This window comes from Egretta garzetta, unplaced genomic scaffold (genome assembly GCF_000687185.1).
Source record: "Egretta garzetta isolate BGI_Z169 unplaced genomic scaffold, ASM68718v1 scaffold536, whole genome shotgun sequence".
In the NCBI taxonomy this organism is placed as follows: Eukaryota; Metazoa; Chordata; class Aves; order Pelecaniformes; family Ardeidae; genus Egretta; species Egretta garzetta.
Window position 1 is genome coordinate 1,332,870 of NW_009260068.1, and position 20,457 is coordinate 1,353,326.

The window sequence follows — 20,457 nt, forward strand, 5'->3', positions numbered from 1 at the left end:
TTTGTGACTGTAGCCAATGTACTGCATGAGTTGCAGTAGGACTCAGAGGGAAAGACTTGTTGAGAGGTATCTCCAAGTGCAGAGCATTGAGTTTGGGGGAAGGAGAAGATTAAATGAGTGCAAAAATAGTAGAACGTGGCCGTTCTCATCGGTGAGCATTTATTGTCTCTCAGAATGCATTGCTTCTGGTGAGAATAAATGGCAATAAAGAGCAATTGAGTGCTACAAATTGGCCTACTGAATAATTCAAAATAGTTAAAAATGACATAATTGGCTTAAAGATGCCTAATCAACCCATCTAATGCCTCAGAGGTTCCCTGGGGCTTAATAGTGATGAGTCGGGTGGGTTTTTCAATGTGGTCAGTGCTGCTGCTCATCATCTGTTTGTCTGGTGGAGGTTGCTCATCTTTGTCACGCTACTGCGTGTGGCTTTTGGTTTCCTTACTGCCTTTCTGTCCCCAGATACTTGCTTTGAACAAATGAGTCAAGAAAAAAATGTTAATTGCCCTTTGCACTAACATCCAGGTTAGTTGAAAAAGCAAACTGGTGTGGAGAGCTGGTGGAGCTATGGATCTACAGAATAATTTCAGCCTGATCTTTCTAAATATATTTGCCTATATCTCAAAGCAGGGATTAGGTAACTCATGAATTGATATTGGTGTGGGCTCCAGTACCATATTTTCATTTGTGTTAATGATTTGGAGGGGTTGTTAGGAATTTGTTGTATCCTCCTATCCACCTAAAGACTGGAAATAAAGCTAGAAAAGAAACTGTGGCTTCTCCGACCAGTTCCAGACTCTGTTGCCCCAGGGAAATTAATTGCAATGAAAAATCTTGATTCTGAATAATGTCCAAAGGGATGGTGACGAGATAGCTCACAAAATCAGAGAGAGCTGGAAATGCAGCTCAGCGCTTGGGGAAATCCAGGAGTGGTTTTCCCTTGTAAAGACAGGCATTGCGCTGTATTAAAAGCAAATAGTCCTTTAAATGGTTTTGATAACCATTACAGGAGGAATATTGCGTTCATTTTGAGGCACCTTAATTAAGGAGGCAGTCGGGAAATTTAAGAGAAGCTGCAGTCAACAAGGGTAAAATTGGGAGGCAGTATAGAAGAGGGGGGGAAAAAAAGAAGCTAAGTTTAGTTCGACAAACCAGTATCTGCTGCTTTTACAGTCAGTTTCTGAAAGATGTAAGTACAAGGGGAGGAAGAGAAATGGAGGTGGTACAGGTTGAGGTAAGCACGAGTAATGGGGCAGGGTGGGCAAGGGGGGTTTAGCTGCCACTGGAATGACTCTTCCCCAATAAATCCTGGTCAGAAACATCATGCCCATGAGGAGAGGCAGAAATCGTCTCGCTCAGGACCAATAAATCCAAGCTGCCTGAAGATCAGGGACATATATCTTGATGAACGTTTCTTCCTGAGCAGGAGCAGGATGAGCTAATTGTCTTCGGTGCCCTCTGGTTTCCCTGGCTCAGATTCACGTTTGGATTGAAGTGTCGTTACAAGTAATTGGAGTTAGATATGCAGATCAGAGGAAGAAACGAGCTGTGTCGCTTATTAGCTGAAGGAATGAAGTAATTAAATTTGCCAATTTAAAGACACTTTCCTTCCCTGTCCTTAGAAAATACTGACCCTGCAGATTTTTGATGCTGAACTGTTCATTTTAATTTTACAATTGATGTTCTCCTCTGGGGCTTTGATAAACTGCTCTTGAAAATGTGTATTTAGAGAAGGGAAAGGAAGGGAATGGCCTTTGCGAGGGGCAGGTCAAGTACCCTGCTTTCTCTGTTCACCTTGTGTCTGCGTGAATGGGACATGGTACTATATTTTTCCTTTAAAAAGGGGGAAAAAAAAAGAAAAAAAACCCCACCAAACACCAATTTTTATCAAGGGGTAACAAATTTTCCAATCTTGGAATATACATCATTGTACCCTGGTAGGGAAAATGGAGGAAGAAAGATGAGATGTGCAAGCTGCTCTTTTTCTAGCATCTTGTAGCTAGATTAGAGCTTTGTATAGTCCCCTACTTCCTCGTAGGAAACAACTCTTTTGCTAGATTTTGGGGGCTAATAAGGAGAAATGCGTCCAGGCTTTCACACAGTACATGCAATTAAAGTGAAGAAAATTGGATGTGTTATTTAAACGTTAGGAGGGTAGTTGGAGGGTGCTTAATATTCTTGCTTTCAAGGAAGTAAGGAATTAATCACTGGAAATGCTGGGTGGATACAGAGGAAGCTTTTTGTATAAATCCCTTTAATTAAGTTGTATTGTTGAAGAGATTATGAAGTCGGTGTTGGGGACGACCTGTCCACCTGTGTACATCTCAGCTAACACCGAAATAAGAAGGGATGGAGAGCAAAGCCCATGCCAGCAGGCAGGACAGAGAAGCTGAGTGGAGGCATCGCTTCTGCTGCAGGGTTGTGTATGAAATAACCCACCACGTGCTGCTGGCGATTGCCGCGGTTATAGGAGACGTCGCTTATGCACGTGGTGTTGGGAATTTAAAGCCCAAATAATTGGCACAGGGAAATTGGAAATCCAGAGATGATACCAGCAGGACTGTATGTGCCGTATATATCAAGCAACTAGCGACAGGCCGTTCCTGCCATCGAGTTTAATGTTGTTATACATCTGTTTAAGGCACAAAGTGATTGGAAAAAGTGATTTCATTAACATATTTGCTGAATCTTTTACCGATAAAGCGCTACGTTCTATTACAGCAAGGGGAAAACACGACCTGAAAGTCCCCTAGCCCTGAATTGAAGCTGTAACTAATGTACAAAATCCAGTTCGGTTAATTCCATATTAATTTCTTTTTGTCTGAGTGGTTCCTCTTCGCACTTCCCTTCCCACCCCCATCTGGGAGATGCCTTACGCAGAATGCTGGCTGCAGAAACTCATTGCTTTTTGAGCATCCACAACAACTATTAAAAGTTGACTGCAACAGATGAGGTTAAAGGGGGATGAACCTCACCAGCGACCCACATCCTGCTGCAAGATTTGGGTGGGGGAAAGCCATTTTCAGAACAAAAAAAAGGGGCTAAGTTTTAATTGATCATTTAAGTTGACAACTTAAGCACTAGTTATAGCCTAGAGGATTCCCTGGAAATCCCAGGAAACACCAAGATTCCTGTAGATGGTATGTATTTGAAAGTAGCAGAGCAAGATAAATTCTCATATATCAGCTTAATTTGGAAAAAAATTGTGGCACTGTGTTGTAGCTTTAAATGGTGATGGGTTACAGAGCCCAAAATGGAAACGTACTGAAATTCTTTGGCAGGATGCAGGGGAAAGAGCGCAGTTTTGCTGTGATGGGTGGCTGTGTAGCGATGATTTTGCAGGGTTCTAGCTAAATAAACCATGACAACATAGACTAAATGCAATGAAAAATAAGGTACCACACCGTCTCGGGTGCGTCTCAGCTGGTGAGCTCGTGTGTTATCTCAGTGTCATAACCGGACGGAGACGGAGCTGGTAGTGATTTGTTTAAATTTGTACAGTGAGAGAAGAGCTGAGTCTGGAAGAGAATTACCCAAAAGTCCAGGTCTACTCCTCACCCACCAGCTGCTTCACAGAGCATGGAGAGTGCCCTGCAGCGCCAGAGGAACGTCCTCTGGCCAAATGGGTATTATACTGCATGGAGCAGGCTGGAGCTCTTGCTACAGTGTCATTTTCTGCTGATTGTCTTGAGAAATATCAGATAGTATCCTGGTTTTGTGCTTTTTCTATCTGTAAATGGAATAAATTTTGTTCAAGAAACATCTCCTCCACCCAACCTCCTTGTTGAGACCTTTGGTAAAAGGAGCACCATGCTACAGGTCCCCAAGAGCTGCATTTTCTTCTTAAAATTGCAAGAATTATGGAAAATTGCTTTTGAGTAGGATGATTCTGAACTTGTGCCTTTTTTTTTTTTTTTTATTGAGCTTTTGTATCTTTGTTAACTGGTCTCTGTTTCTTATTGTGTGGGGGTTTTGTTGTTTTGTTTTTTTTATGTAGCTCCCCAGAGGAATTTCGAAATCGCCTTTAAGATGTTTGATCTGAACGGTGACGGCGAGGTGGACATGGAAGAGTTTGAGCAGGCAAGTTGAACAACGGATCGACTTCTTGATGCTGCAGCATCTTAGTCATAAGTGCAGTGCTCATCTACGATGTTACTGTGATTCATATTTGTGGTTACTGCTGGTTTACGTCTTTTCCTTCTGTGCTCTGCTGTGTTGCCTCAGTGCCTGCTTTTTTTTTTTTTCCCCTACTGGGTATTTAAAGACATAATTTTTCATTCAACCAGGACAACTTTAAGTATAAACTGCAATTCCCCGTGACTTCGTCACCAAGGTATCTTTACAAGATGTCACCTCCAAAGTGGAGAAAGCATTTTTTTCACTGTACTGGTGTCCTAGGATTTTGGTCCTACTTTCTTCCACAGTTTTTATTGCATTCCCTAATCTTGCTTATCTTCATAGAGCAACCAGGACAAGTCTGCTTCAAGGAAGAATGTTGCCATTTATTTCAATGTAATCTAAAGAAGTGTTTGTTGAAAGGGTATTTTCATTAGTTTCTTTCCCTTGCTTCTTCCCAAGGTTTCATCAGCAGGGAGTTTGATGCAGGCTTTTCAATGAGCTTAGCCCGCATGTCTGCTACTGGTGATCCTCCCATAAGCTATGGTTTGTGATTGTGTTAGAGCGAGAATAGATTGAAGACTCGAGCCATCGGTGGGGAAAAGATCTGACCTCCCCAGGCAGAAAGAAGTGAATGGTTTTCTTCCCTATGTAGAAAACAGCCTTAAGGCTTTGGAAACTCATAAACACCCTGAAGTTGCTGCATATTGGCAAAGCTCCATGTGTGTGCTACTCATGAAAGAAAAAGTAAACACGTTTGCAAAGAAGGGAACTGGCTGGTTGGATGAGGAGTCACCACCTCTGCTATCAAAGACCAAGGTAGAGGAGATACACCACTCACCTACCTAATATTCACGTGGCCCCTGGCACTTCTTCTGTGACCCCGCATCCCTCCAGGCTGTACATTTAATGGGCAAGTGGAAGCTGTGCTTCTGGGCAAAGGAAGCGAGGCGCTGTGGTCAAAAAATAACCTGCCCTTGTGGGGGTTTTATGCTGGATCTTTTACACGTGTTCAGAGATGGCAAAAAGCTGTGTAATGATACCCGAGAACAAAGCAGCCCGGAATAATCCAGTTACAAATCCATACTCATCAGTTGATGGAACGATCAGTTAACTTCAGAAGAGTCTGTAAGAGGTCGTGCTGGGGGCACTTGCTATAAATGGGAAGAACCAGTGGCACAGCAGGTCTGTTAAATTAATGGTCCCCCCTTCTAATCTTTTGCTGTCATCCTCTTTAAATTATTACCTTGTGGGTATGATGTCATTATTATGAGTTTGCTCCAGAGCTGTGTAATGTATCTGGTTAACTGTACGTTTTTAGATGCAAATTTTGGACTATTAGGAGAATGGGAGTAAGTTTATCTCCAGTATGATATCCCTTCACATGACAGTTGGTAATGTAAACCCAGGAGTTGATTAATTTTCCTTCAATTTGAATACACCACTGTGTCCAGGTTATTGTGCTGTTTAGCACTGCCTTCCTACAAATCACTGACTTAGCTATGAAAAATTCCAAGTTTCCTATTTTCCCAAGTAAAAAATTACTGCTCTTCCTTCTATTTGCACAGTGCATGAATATAGCGTGCCACTGCAGCTATCTGATAATATCTGACAATTCAAAAGGTGTTTTACAGTAGTTACTAATGTTGTAGAGTAAAATAAATTATGGAGATAAATGAATTGAAGAAAAGTGGAGAACAGTTAACTGCCTACTAAAAATGCAGTGATGCCAAGGTACTAACACAGGTGTCATGTTTGGCTTTTTTATTAGCCATGTAAAATAAGAAAGGCTGTTTCTTGAGGATGAATGTTTCAGAATGAAAGTGAAAGTACAAAATTGAATTAAATTCTTTCAAATAATCCGGTAGGCAAAGGGAAGTTATATGTGCGGTAAGTCATATAAAAATCCTTAGCAAGAGGGACATATTTTTGTTAAGCTTGTTACATGCGTCACTGCCTCTATATAAAGGAATGAAATTCCCGGTTAGCATCAGAGCCTTTTGGTGAAGGCTGAGCTTCCAGAGCTTTCGAGTCAGCGCATGAGGGAAAGGAAGTTTGGGAAAGGGAGAAGAAGCTGACAATATCTTGACAAATAAATCAGCTGACAAATACAACTGATTTAGCTGCACTTTGCAAACAGAATTAAAGCAAAGGCATAGCTTCAGCAAGAGGCACATATATAACATTATACACATATATGATATAATGCACGGAATAACTTATGTGATAAATACTCTTTTTCACTCTTTATGGAAATGCCTCAGTAAAAGCATGAAGGATGGCAGGGTTTGCAGATCTGTACCGTAACCATCTCACCTGGCAGGGGCAGCTGGAACTGGCCCTACCAGGGGAATATGCTGCTAGAATTGGCATCGGTTTAAAAGAGCAACAAGGCCAGGTTGGACGGGGCTCTGAGCAGCCTGATCTGGTTAGCGGTGTCCCTGCTCCTGCAGGGGGGTTGGACTAGATGACCTCTAGGGGTCCCTTCCAACCCAAAACATTCTATGATCATTTTGGGGAGAATGGGGAGAAAAAGAAGGGAAAGAAAAGGGTCGTCACAGGAACGTTGTACCATCCCTGCTTGGCCCCGAGCACGTGGGAATGAATTTCTTACTCCTTTTTCACACGTCGTCTTTGGAGACAGCCAACAGCAGGTCTCTTCTCATTAATGTCTGACAAACTTTAAGAGTATTCATCAAGGAAGAAAATTACTTGTGGTAATTTAGCTAATATGCGAGTAAGTTGGAGGCTTTTACTGCCTAATGAGAAAATATTGAATTTCTTCAGGCTTTGTTGAAGAGCTTCAGATTTTTTTTTTTCCATATGGTTAGTGCATAGCGCTAAATGGTTTGGTGCCTGCATCAGTATCATCTTCAACTTTTCATCCCTCAGCATGTAAATTGTTAGCTTACTCTTCTATTTTTAATTAAAAAGCCAGATGAAAAGTAGTTAACTCTCAAGCAGTGTTACTCGTGATTTCTTTTCAAACCATTAACTGTTTTTCATTGACTTTTTTTTTCTTTTCCTCTTGCCTGGTGCAAAAGATGAAACCGATCACAAACCTGTAGGCTGAAGTATGTACAGAAGACGGTGAAGCATCTCTGCTTCCCATCCTGGTAGGATTGATGAGCTGTGGGAGAGGACAGTGCTGGTTGGGCTGGAGGACAACTTCTTGCAGGGGCTGCCTGCCTTTCTGGGTATTAGAAGGATTACCCAAAATGGGGACCAGCCGAATAATTTTGGCTCCAATGCCCACAGATGGATTTTTCAAACTGTCTGATACATGTTATAGATGGGGAGAGAAGACGGATGTAGGATAAATAACACCCGGGAAAAGATGCTCTATCGAACAGCCTGCAGTGTGGTAAACACTCGCTTCTCCAGAAACAGGGGCAGTTTTCCAAACTGGTCATAAACTGCATTGCTTCAGACAGTTTATAAATATTTGTCTCCAAAACGTGCACACAGAGCTTGCAGTTCAAGTGGAACGCAAAGCAAAATAAGGAGTTGCTCTTTACAGTGAAAAAAAATCCTTCTGCACATCACAGTGCATACTTCAAAGAAGAAAACCCAACCCCTTTTTTTCTGTATTTTCTTCTTTTTTTTTTTTTTCTTTTTTTTTTTTTTTCTTCTAACTTGACTTGGTTTTCTTTATAGTGGAAGAATAGCCATGAGTCTGTGGTTCAGAGGCAGTGTTTCAAGCGTGGTGAGCCCAGCAGCAATACACGGCGTTCCCCTCCGGAGCAGCCTGTTTGGGGTTGTTCCAGCGCTCGCTCTCTTCTTAGGAAAAAATTGAACATGCCGTATGCCACCATAATGAGGTTCTGGCGTCCTTTGGACAGCTGGAGCTCTTGGAAGAGAGGGAAGAAAAACGGCTGCCAACTTTTGTCAGCAGGAGGAAGAGGCTGAAGGCAAAGCAGCGGTGTTTGCTGGAGCTTCGGGAAGCCTGTGCTGTTGAGGCTGAGTGCTGGGCAGCACGTCGGGTGGCTTCTTTTCCCCCTCCTTTCTCACTCTTGTTGCCCTGAATATGGATCCTCTGCCTTGTTGGAAGAGATCAGCTGTTACATAGAGAATAACCCTGGCTTCTCATATCGCCGCGATAGATGGGAGAGTGCTGGGAAGGGGTGGTGGGATACTTGGGGATGGAGAGAAGAGGCGAGTGTGTTTTTGGCTTGGCTGCCCCCTTAAGTTAGCACAGGAACCTTAAAATAACAAACTCTTGGGGTTTTTTCAGGCTGTTGCATCCTTCAGGTTCAACCTTTTGCCCTGTCCTAGGGGGTAGGGAAGTTGTCCTGCACATCCTTGCCCTGTCCTGTAGCACTCACTCGAGTTGAGCGGTGCCTTTGAGAAGGTACAGGACGCTGCTGAGAGCTCAGGGGAGGAGGAGGAGGATGCCGTTTGCTTGCATGGTTTATTAAAAACATTGAGATACTGCTGTTACAATGGGTGCTTTCACACTTAGCTGTCTTCGTGCAAATACCCCGGTCTGCAGGTAAGTGGGATACTTCTGCAGTACTTGTTATGCTGGGGCTGTGTCTGGGCTGATGCAGCCTGCGGGACTTTTGGAGAGCCCTTTGCTCTGGGTGGGTGAGCCCCCCTGCCTGCAGCTCAGCTTGCTGCACAGCCCCAGGGATGCAGGAGCTTCCAGCCACGGCAGGGAGCAGCAGGCAGCAAGGAGAGGGTGCCTTTGGGTAGAAAACCCCCTGGTTTTGTGCGCAAGGGGAAAGGAAACACAATGTGAGCCAACAAGGTGTGAACTAACAAGGCTGGGCAGTAAAGTAGGAGTGGAAGCTCCAAAATGTGTGCAGGCTTTTTTCTTCCCCGTGGTTGCTTCGGCTTTCTCTCTTCCTGCGACTTTGCTGGGAACAAGCTGCTCTCTGCTGACCAGGCGTAGGATCAGTGCTAAAATGCTCATCTGCAAACTGGGTGAATTGTTTCTTAAAACTCGTTTTAAGCATTTTATATTCTTCTTTATTTAAAGAGGACTGAAAAAACCAAAGCCTAAGTTCAGACAAATTTTTGAATTGTCATGTCTTTTAAGAATTATTTTGGGGAAAAAAAAAAAAAAATAGAATCTGGAGTACTTCGTACTGATACTTGACTACTGTGAGTCCCGGTGGTGTGTTTGATGCTAACATCTTCCCTCTTATGTTTAGGTCCAGAGCATCATTCGCTCCCAAACCAGCATGGGCATGCGCCACAGAGACCGGTCTACAACGGGGAACACCCTGAAAACTGGTTTCAACTCTGCGCTGACAACGTACTTCTTTGGGGCAGATCTGAAGGGGAAGCTGACCATCTCCCACTTCCTCGACTTCCAGCGCAAACTGCAGCATGATATTCTGAAGCTCGAGGTTTGGGTTGTATTTTATGTATGGTGGAGAGGGCAGCACAGTGTGAACAGTGCTGCATGCCGTGGTTTCTGGAGGAAGAGCAAGAGCATGGGAGGGGTTTGGAGGGAATTACTACAGCTGCAGCTCATAGCACTCACGGATTCAAACCTGTTGTTGAATTTCTGATGGGCATTTTAGTGCCTGTGGCAATCCTGGGGAACATCTCCAGCTTTTGTCAGTAGCTGCTCTTGTGGAGTTGCAGCAGCAGCCGACACGTCCCGGGTGCGTGTCCCTCCATGTGGTGCTTGCCTTGCCAACGCCTTGGCACTGCTGATGGAGATGATTATGAGATGCTTTAGAAAAAGACAAAAGAGGTTGTGAGCAGTCTGTTGCTACCTTCCCAAGGCAGGTTTGTCTCATTCCTAGTGAGCAAGCTGTGCCCTGAAGGACCAGGGTACATAATCATCCCAAAACTCTTCATCTCTGCTTTTGTCCCCACCTTCTTGTTTGCTTCACTATTCTGAATATTTTGGCTGTGTAAGCATTCAAGCCTTATGTCAATCCAGCTAAATAGGTGGTCTCTTATGTGACCTCCATTATTCACTCCTGAGCTCACGTGCATGATAAGAAACGTCCATATATTTTGAGACTCTTACCCTTCAATTGAATTGAAGGTCTCCTTTTTTTCTTTGCGTTACCAGGAGTTAACAGCAGCTCCCAATCTCCCTTGTCCTCATCGCATAGCCAGAATTTAAGCATCAAACTTCAAAATTTGCTTCTTTAGACTGAAGCGAGTACAAGAACAGCAATGGGGGGGACTCCTTGGTCTGTGTCTCAGCTCCCAAGTGGAGCTGACTCAAAACCAGCCCCCTTCTCTGGAGCAGGCTCAGGGGTTTGACCTGGCTTGAGCAAAGCCAGGCTTTTATTTGCATCAGAAATGGGGATTTTGTGCACAAGAAGATCCCCCACAACCACAATGTGTTAAGACAGCAGTATTTGGAGCTCACTGCTGCTTCAGTCTGATGTATGAATGTCTGCCTGCTCAGGCTGTGTGATCCAGCAGCATGTTATTAAGTTCCTGTTAAGTCAGTTGTTGAGAACCGAACTTGAATTTATTCCCTTTTTTATTTGGAGTTTTACAAATCTAAGTAAGAACCTGGCCCAATGGCTAATTTTTTTTATGAAGGTAATTGTCCAGTTCACTGACTTCATTTAACTGGTCATTAAAGCGGGTGGTGTGGCTCTACGTTTGCAGGGGGAATAGGTTGGTTGAAGAAAAAGTTCTATGTGAACTGGAAAGTGCCGACTCCTCAGTGCCTCTACAAATTGAAAATGAATGCAATACTTTTTAAGCTTAAGAAACTTAAGATGAAACTCAAATGCAAAGGGAAGAGAAACAGATTATTCTATCCTTGTTTGCTGTCCTGCTCTGGTTTCCCACTGCCACGTTTGCTCCAGGGATGGAGGTACTGGAGTCCTGTGCTCCCTCCGCAGGTCCCTACTTATCTCATTAAGAAGCACGGGGGGGTTTTTTCAGTTTCATGGCGCTTGTTCTTCTTTTCCTCCTGCAACCATTTAGTATTAATTTAGTTTTCAGTGATTTCAGTCAATTCTACGTCTTTCTGGCGAATGTTAGCTGCCTTTCTAACAAGTTATTAATTGGGGATAGTACAAAATATTTATGTCTCGGTAAGTTAATGAATGTCATAAATGCATCACTGCTGAATTCCTGACAGCACCCTTGAGCACAGTACCATGCTGTGCTTAGCGTTTTTGATACTCATTTTAACTGAAAAATTGACCTATGCAAAGGTAGCAGTTCTTCTGTTCTGCCAAACTTAATTTTTTCCTGCGTTCATGATCCTAAAGCACCTGATTTTCTTTCTGTTCATAGTTCTCATCGATTTAGGCAACACAGACCTATTTCTGTCTTCAGCATTACACAACGTGGCCTCTCTCCTCTTCTGCTTTTATCTCTTTTGACGTGAACTCCCACCTTCTCTCCTTGCTTCACATTTGATGTGTTTGTTCATGGTTAAGCGGCTTTTCACACAAGTATCTAGCGGCTTTGCGTTGCTCCTTTTCCAGAGAGTGCTCTAATGAACTCAGCCACTTAAAAATCCGTGGCAATTTAGAAAAGAGACATCCCTCAAGTATTTACTTTGACCTGTGCAAATCAGAGAAGTGGTGCTAGGAAATACTTGTACTGCAGAGCATCAGGTAACTCACGTAGCTGATTTTTATCGGCTTCCCTTGTTTTATGTGTCTATTTGGGTAATGAGCCTGTGAGCACAGCGGTTATTCGTCAGCCTCGTGCTCGACTACCCATGCAGATCATCTCTGGATCCTTCTCTTGGTGTGGCCAGTGTTACCGATGGGCAAGAGGGAGCAGAAAATTGCGGGTGGCAGATCTGCCAGGGGCTCAGCTGAACTCTTGTACCCTCATCTACTCATCCTTTGCTGGCTTAGCAAAATGAGTACGTGGTCTGAAGCGGGGATGTTAATTTGAAAACCGTTTTTTGTTCATGTTCAGCACCTGAACTCCAGAAAAGGCTTTGGGGAAATGCACTGTGAGCAGGTCTGAAGAGTATCTCCTGGGGCTGGTGCAGCCCTGGGGTGACACGGTGCCTCTGTTCTCAAATTGGGATGCCCGCTTTCTCTCTTCCAAAAGATACCTACTTTAAGTTAGACCTCTTTTAAACCTGTTTTCCCTTCGGCTCAGGATCCAGGCATATCTGCACTTAATACGCTTGAGAGCCAGTTTCTTCCGCTGACTGTGAAGGTGGAACAATAGTTTCTGACCATCTGAACCCACTTTCCGCTTACTGATTTTGGTTCTTTTTTTTTTTTTTTTTTTTTTAACAAAATACTCATGCATATTTCTTGTTAAGATTGAGCAGAAACTTTCTCAGAGGAATTAGATCAGACAAAGCCCTGAACATTTCAGTGTTCCTTATGGCTGAAGTGCTGACAGCGTGGTTCAGTAACCACGGCCTGGTGTTTCCTTCTTCCCTTCTGCTTATTTTTTTGATGAAAGTACATTTTCCATCATTTTATGGAAACACAGCAATCAGCTCAGTTGCAGGAAGGGAAGGATGAGAAAAGTAACCACAGCCAGAGGGAGAGAAGGAGCTTTTAATGGCTTCTTAGAACTTCTTGCGGTTTGGCTACTTGGAGGAAGCAGGGTGGCCCAGCTTGGCTAAGGCTGAGCCACGAGAACCAACCCACTGAATGGGGCGAAGTCCTTGCCATTTTCTTGCTGCATTCACTCTGCCTTGCATTAGCACCTATGGAAGGGCTTTCTTCTTGTCGCTTAGCGTGACAAATGGTGACAAGTTTGGACAGGCTCTGCAGCTATAATGTGTCCTGTTAGGTCAGTTGGTATTGGGTTCAAATGGTGCTTTTTTTTTTTTTTTTGAGTGAAAGTACTCTGTGAATTAGGAAGACGAATAGGACTTGACATCATTGTTTATGCTATTTCTGCTTGTTAGTGTCTGTCCTAGATATTCCCGTGTCCTTCGTGGACCAAAAGCAGTCCCAGCCAGCCCGTGGGTCTCTTCCAGCCTAAATTTTTCTATGATTCTGTAAGTGCATGTAGAAAAGATGTGTTAGCCCTTTGTTCTCCACGGCTGTGTCACCCCTGAAAGGCAACCCAAAACCTCCTAAAAGCAGTGATTTAATCTCCATATTTAGTCATCTTTTATTTCCCCAGGTCTCTTTCTGCCAGCAGTGGGATACATGCCTATGGTGTAAGACCTTAAAAAAAGGATTGTTGGGTTTTTTTTTCCTCAATTTGCCCACAGTGAGATTTCTATAGCACACTGTTACCCTGACAGTTTCTCACAGAGGGCATTTGTTCTCAGCTGAATTGGTGAAGCAGGTACTAATCCAGCCCTACGCCTTGTAGGTGCGGGGCTGTCTTCCTGGTGGGGGATGCCATGGCTGCAGAGACAAGGTTGTGCTGCACAGCATTGAGCAACCCCATGTCTCAGTCTGGTGGGATCTGGGGGTCTGCGCCTCGAGGTGGCTTGCATGCAGCTAGGACATGCAGCTTCCCATGGAGGAGCTTGCCAGATAGGTTCAAGAGTCAGATCCTCGTGCAGTTGTGTATCCTTATGCTTAAACATAAGGATTTTTGCAGACTGTTATTTACTCAAGGATCAAGGATGCCCCAGTAGCGGTCCTTCTCTAGCAAAAGGTCTTCCAAATGCTGGAGCAAAGAGAAGTAAAATGGGATTCTGTGAGAACATGGCAAAGGTATCGCACACCATTGCTGCCACCTGGAAAATCACTTACTTTATGTGTATCTTTGTATCTGCTGCAGTGATTTAGGTGAAAGAAAAGAGTAACTTCAAGAAATTGTTTTGACTGGCCTGAAAAATGAAGTCTGGCAGTGTCAGATTGGCTAAGCTTTGTAAGGAAGGGCCCAAAAGTTGGGCTTTTTGGAGGTCAATTTGCTATTGAACTTACATGATGTCTTTGTCGTGGTTAGCTGCCTTGTCTCACAAAGTTGTCCTTTACCTGCTGATTCACTTGCCATCAGCTTTGCTGCTGGCCTGGCCACCGTGGGAGCAATGATGGGGGATGTAATGTTTTCCCTTTTTTCTTATGAATTTCTCCTCCTCTGCATTCTGTAATGGATTTGTATACTTAGGTAGTTTTATCAGTTCTCTATCTAGTTCTGTATCTGTATCCTCTACATCTCCTCTGTTAGTCCTCTACTTGCTTTCTCTTCCTTCACATGAAAAGCCAAACCAGCACTTGGGAAGTTGTCTCTTTAATGGGGCAATTAATGGCAGATACAAAAATCACTTGGGTTCCTTATTAGCAATTTCCTGACCTGGTTGCAGCGCTTACCCGAGGTGTCTCTCGCTATGGCATCTCTGATATGCAAACGTGTTAAAGAATGGTTTGAGTCACCTGGGATGTGCCGGTGAGGTATTGAAAGATACGCTTTGAAACCTTTCAGTATGCCATGGGGAAGGAGGGAGGACGGGCTGACCGTTAAATATAGAAAGCCTAAAGTGCGCCTCTGTTTATCCCAGAGGATGAGCAATTCAGCGGGAAGGCAAAGTGGGGATGCAGCATCGGGAGGACCCAGGCTCGGTAACGTGGTCCCACATGGCGTGAGAGCTCCTGCCCCGAGGAGCATAAGCCCTGCAGCTGGGTCGTGAGCGGTGGGGAGAGGCAGTCCAAGCCCCGGGGTTGGTGAAGGGCAAACCGTGGCTGCTGGGAGAGGGGATAGGTAAAGCATGGAATTAGAGCAGGGAGAGGCATATTAATAAGCTGAAAATAAAATTAAAAAGCAGCCACTTCATAGGCAACCAAAGCAAAGCAGCTTGGCTTTTACGTCTGTGTTCTGGTGTGTTGCCTAGGAGCTTCTTCTCTGCTAAGACAACAGACCAAATGTGTGCTTACGGACTGCCTCTGCAGCTGCAGGATGGATGCTGTGAGGCCAAGAGGCACGGGAGACGGCAGTGGAGGATCAGATCTGTTTACCGAGGGGAGACCTCCTGCGGTGATCCCCTGCTATCCAGTTGTCCTCTTGTGCTATTACATACCATGTTCAGCCTGAACCTCTTTCTCTTGGTTAATCCCAGCTGGCAGAGGCAGACTGGGAATGAAGGGGTCGGTGGATGGCATGCCTTGGAGATCATCTCTGTCTCTATCTGAGTCTGAGAGCACACGCGCTGGGTCTCTGTCACTATCGTCATCCTCTGACTCTAGCTTTGAGGTGTGTTGATAGCCAGTAACCTTTAAATAACAGCTCTGGAAGGGAAGAGGAACTTGACATTGAGGCTTCTCCCCCCACCCCAGAAGTCCTTACTAGCGTCAGGGATGGACAAAGCTGTGACAGATTTAGTGCCAAGGAGAAAGGAGTTATCAGGCTTATTCCTGCAGATCTGTATACTCCCTTTTCTGTTTTTAATGTGTTAAAGTTTTAGGGACTAGAAATGAGGCTGATGACCATGACTTTGTGATGAATAGCCATGAAGGTGTTGTGGATGACAGGATTTTGTGATATCTCCAGTTAAAAATGGGGTCATCTGACCACCATGAATAGTTTCATGTTAGGGAACCCTAGTTAAGGAGGCACAGCCCAGCGTATACGTATGTAAGCTGGGAGTTTCTAGGCAGTCAGCTGAAATGGACAGCTCATCATGTTTTTGATGGCATTAAAAGCTTCTGGCAGCCTACTTTTGTCTTGATGTGTGAATGGAAGGGGTCACGTGAAGCTTTCAGGTTGACCAAACTGTCTCGGTCAGGGTTTGGGGAAAAGCTGGCATTCAGTTTTTGTCCCGTGTCAGCCAAAGACTTGGTAAGAATTCAGAGTGGGGTGTTAGTATGGAAAAAAAAAATCTGGAAAATAGGAATGAGTTATGAGGCCATGGCATGTTCAGCTTAAAGACAGAAGGGAGGTATAACTGTCTCTGTAAACGTGAGTCACTATAAAGAAGACTGAGGCAAGTAATTTTCATCAATCAGTAACAGCAGAGCAGGTAATGAAAGGCTTAAATGTGCGCCAGGGCAAGTTTAGCTTAAATATGAGACAGGTTGAAATTCAGTCCCTTTTTTCATTAAGAAGGAAGAGTGCTGGTGGGTGGGTGGTTCACCGTCACGGGTGAGGTACCGAAAGCTGTGCTTTGTGCCTCTATCGAAAGATGCCATAAACACTATTCTGAACTAATTCCTCCCCGCTACAGGCTGCAAAAGCAAGTGGGGAAATTGTCTGTGCCAGAGCAATCAAACCTTGCCAGTGCATCGCTCTGAGAGGTGTGGAGGAAGAGTCAGGTACCAGCTGTGGGGTGCTTTAGGGGGGCTCAGGATCATACGAGCACATCAAGCATCTGCGTGTCAGCTGTGAAATGCTTGGTGAGACATCCTGGTGCTGCCAACCAGCGTGCTTCAAGGAGCGATGGGCGCATGGGCCCCTGGGCTCTGCTTCAGTCCACTGTGTACTTGGTCTGCAGGAGAATGGGAAGACCATGTCTGGCTGTGTGGTTGTCTCTGACGTACCTGTTGGATTGGAATCAAGTAAAAGCACTCAGGCAGGCACTTCTTAAATTGTGTCTTAGCTGTAACTTGGGTCTGCTCCATCAGCAGTGACAAGCGAGGAGTTGCAGCGCTACGCCTGGCACCGACACGCTGAGGTTAAGGGCAGTGACACCAAGCAGGTACCCAGCGTCAAGCTGAGAACGTCCTCTGGCCAGCAGACCAAAATGGCCAGTGGTCTGGAAGCATGCCGGTGGCGCTGGCATGGGCATGGGACAATACACATGCACTGAGGTGCTGCAGCTGCTTGCGAATGTTGCTGGGACGTCACTCGAATGCACAGAAGCAGCATTCCCATCTCCTCGTTTGGGATGGGTGCTTCGTGAACTGATTAAAGCAACCATTGCAATGCCTGGGGAGGTAATACCTGCTGTGGTATATGCTGCTGCTTTGCTTGTATTTGAACTGGGTGACTTAAAAGTGGTTGATGCAGCGGCTCTGCAGGAGAAGCTGTTTGAGGATTTTATTGAAATTCCTATTTATTGCATCGTTAGCAGCAGTAGAGGGTTTTGCTCTGTAACAACAGGCTCCTTTGGTTTATGAAGTATGTGTAAATCCACTCCCGAGCTCCCACAGAGCAGCGCGCTGAGCTCTGTGCTCGCGCAGGCAGCAGAGCCTTTTGTAGGACCCCTGCAAATAAAATTCCAAGAGTGGTATTTAATTATGTTGCCAGGAGAGTGTGTGTGGAGGTTTGTATCGCCGAGTCCATAAAGTAGAAGGGATAAGCTAGCAATTCGGTTAACCAAGAGCCAGGTAATCCCAAAAGTTGATGGGCAAGAGGCTGGGGACGTCTGCATGAACGTGTTCGGACTGCAGCCGTACGGCTGCCTTAGCTGGGTGATGTACCTGGGCACGTAAGCCCCAGACAGAGGAAGGCTTCAGACCAGCGCTGAGCTCATGCCTGGCAAGCTCAGCACATGCACAGGATTTTGTGCTGGTGCTGGGTCTCGTGCTGTTAGTGAGGTGGGAAAGGCAGGAACCATCTCGGAAGCTTCTGTGGCTTTGTTTTGTTATCGCAGAGCCGTTGCTGAGGCATTAGCAATGTCCTCGTTAGCTGACAAAAATCAAAGCAGATGTTGAGGGCTGCGTGTTTTCCATCTTCCCGTGGACCCTCAAGTACAGTGACTACAGGAGCGTGGGCAATGTGTTTTATTAATCACAGAAAAAACTGAAACATTTATCACCCGACGGGCTTGCTGTGCTTGCTTGGGTGAGAATGTCAGCCAGCTTCTTAAGCATGACCCAAAATAAATATAAATAGAGTCCTGCACAGTAACAGCGTGCTGTTGGGAACCTTCTGATCAGCAGTTCTTGTAGCAGGTATTTGACTTCTGCCTAAATACTTTAGTCCTCTTGCTCTTTTTTTCCCCTTTCAAGCTCCAAAGACAGAGCTGTTCTGCACCTCCACACATTGCTGCCTGTGCTTCAGCTCCCGACTTTGCTTCTGTTGGTGCATTAAGGATGTGGGAGCAGGATGCAAGCACTCCCTTTTCCCTGCTAGGCTGAACCAAACTGCTGCAAACTTACTTTTCTTGGCAAATTGAGCACCAAGGTCAAGCAGAAACAGCGTAAACCCTAGCAGGCAGTAAGAGAGCTATATTTCTTAACAAAATTGTGTATATTGGTTCCATGGAGATTTTTATTTGTGGTTTTTTTCAGAATAATAGTTTGGCTGTGGTCCTTGCAGCTCTGCCATCCCATGGGTATCCCTGTGGGGAGGGCTGGGAACTTGTACTGCTTCTGAACTTTGTTCTTTTCTCATTCGGTGAGCATGCAGGATGGAAAAGCTGCTCGGTTCCTTGTGCCAAGGTACCAGGAGTGTTGTCAAGGGCAGGAGTGGCAGTAATAGAGCCAGGTCTGGAGACCAGCGGTGGGAGGTGGCTGCTCATTTCTTCCCCTTCTCCATCCTGGCAGTCAGGCGAGTGCTTCCCTTTAATTTGTCAGATGTGTCCTCTCCCCTTAGTATTACTGATCCCTCTCCTTTACATTTCCTTCCTTTCATTCCTCCACTGTGTGAAATTTCAAAACACAGATCTTTTCAGAGCTGGCAAGAAGTTATTTTGATTCATGAGGCTGAATTTCAGGTGTGGCCGTCTTTACATAACCTTTTTTAATTGCTCATTAAAACGTACAAGTTGCTGGTGATTGGAATTAATTTTTTTCCCCTTGTGGGCAGCAGTGGTGTGCCAAGGTCAATGAAACCTCAAAAGCATCTATCAAACACCTGGCCTGCCGGGATTGCGCTGCCGCAGACGGATCTACATTTTTAACCTGCCTGCTACATACTCACTTAAGCTGCTCTCAGAGAGCAGAGGGAGAGAGCGAACAGGGAAAGCGTTCATAAGACTGGATTTTTCTCATGTGAAAATAGTTCCCTCTTCTTTCATATGTTTTTCTTGTAAGATAAAAAAGAGAAGCAAGCTGCTGCTGGTAGCATTGGGCGCGTTTTTCCCGACCTGAACCAGCTGTACAACCCGTGCTTGAGTCCAGGGAATCAGGTAGGGGAGGGAGTTAATGGGCAATTAAATAATTCGGATGCTCTGGCTAGTTTTACGAGGCTCGGAGGTGGTTTCCAACCCTGAGGACTTCATGGTGCTGTCTGCCCGCTCCCGGTGAAGCAGGGACCTCCATCAGCAGTAGGCAGCTCGGTGCAGCCGGTGTTGCAGCACGCCGGGGCAGGAGCTGCTGCAGCGCTGCAGGCAGGGAGCCTCTCGGCCTGCTCCTGGCATCGGAGGTGGGTCGTGGTGGTCATGGTTTGCTTCTCTGCATGGGTTATCCAGCTCTGGACTGACTTTCTTGGGCAGCCCGGGTTTGTGCTGCCCAGCCTTGCAGGGCAATACCCAGAACAACCTGTGCACGATGGTTCAGACTCTGCGTTTGGCATTTCCTCCTCTGCATCCATCCCGTTTGCGTTTCTGCCGCTGTCGGTAGCTCTGATAATCTGTAGAGCTGTTTCTTTGACTGGTTTTTACCAAATAACATAATTGGGCTCTGTTGGTCCCATCCAACGGGCTGCAGGCTGCCAGCGCAGAACGTCAGGCTGTATCTGGAGCCGGCTGGGTTTCACCTTGCAAAACCCAGTGGTTTAGATCCACGTGCACTGGAACCTTTCAGCATAACTAACAAAAAAAAAATATTTTGAAACCTTTGATCTTTCGAAACAAAAAGTCTTTAGAAACTTTTGCATCCTTTTATTTTTTTGGCAATAATTTGGTGCCTGTGCAAACACTACAGCTTACTCCCAAATACATTCATTTTTTTTTCAGCAGAGGAGGTTGCTGGGGTTTAGGAAAATGTGCATAGTGTTTCCCCCCCCCCCCCTTTTTTTTTTTTTTTCTATCCTGGCAGCCTGTTTCTCCAGAACAGTAAACAGAGCCAGTGCTGCAGTAGTTTGCAGATAAATAATGTATTACAGCCTGTCAAATAAAGCTTTGAGCAAATATCGCTTTAAAGGGTCATATATTATGAATCTGAATATTACCCTACAAATCATTATTTCCCAGACCCTTTTGATTCTTTATTACGCACACCACGGCGCTCGGAACAGGTCACCTTTTTCAAGTACCCCTAAACCCGACAGAATTAGTATTAGCAATATTTCTGCTATTGGTCTTTGTTTAGCCAGCATAAATAAGCTCAAAAATCATCCCTCAACGCTTTTCTCTCCATCCAAAAGTCCTTACAGATTTTTTTTATTTTTTTTTTTGCTATGTCCGTTGGAAATAAGAAGAGGCACACACACGTTAATTTTTTTCGATGGTTGCTTTGAGATCTTAGGGAATACATAGCTTGTTTGATTGGTTTTTTTAGAAGAAGCCTTCCTAGAAATTTAAGAGCCTGTTCAAATATAGCTAGGTATTTTGCTAATGTAAGTGTTTAAAGAGGATAGAAATTATATTGCTGGGATGCCTGGTTGCAGTTAGTGTGAAGTTCAAGAATATCTACATCAAATTTA

At 44.9% G+C, this 20,457-nt stretch overlaps 1 protein-coding gene across 4 annotated transcripts in view; it reads left to right on the top strand.

Moving 5' to 3' along the window:
- MICU1 (mitochondrial calcium uptake 1) overlaps positions 1 to 20,457 on the top strand; it is a 108,278-nt gene that overhangs the window by 64,473 nt on the left and 23,348 nt on the right. For all 4 annotated transcript variants that reach the window (XM_035896645.1, XM_035896647.1, XM_035896648.1 and 1 more), the window contains 2 exons: positions 3,998 to 4,080; positions 9,273 to 9,470. In XM_035896645.1, coding sequence (XP_035752538.1) covers positions 3,998 to 4,080; positions 9,273 to 9,470 — 281 coding nt within the window. The remainder of the gene's footprint in view (positions 1 to 3,997; positions 4,081 to 9,272; positions 9,471 to 20,457) is intronic.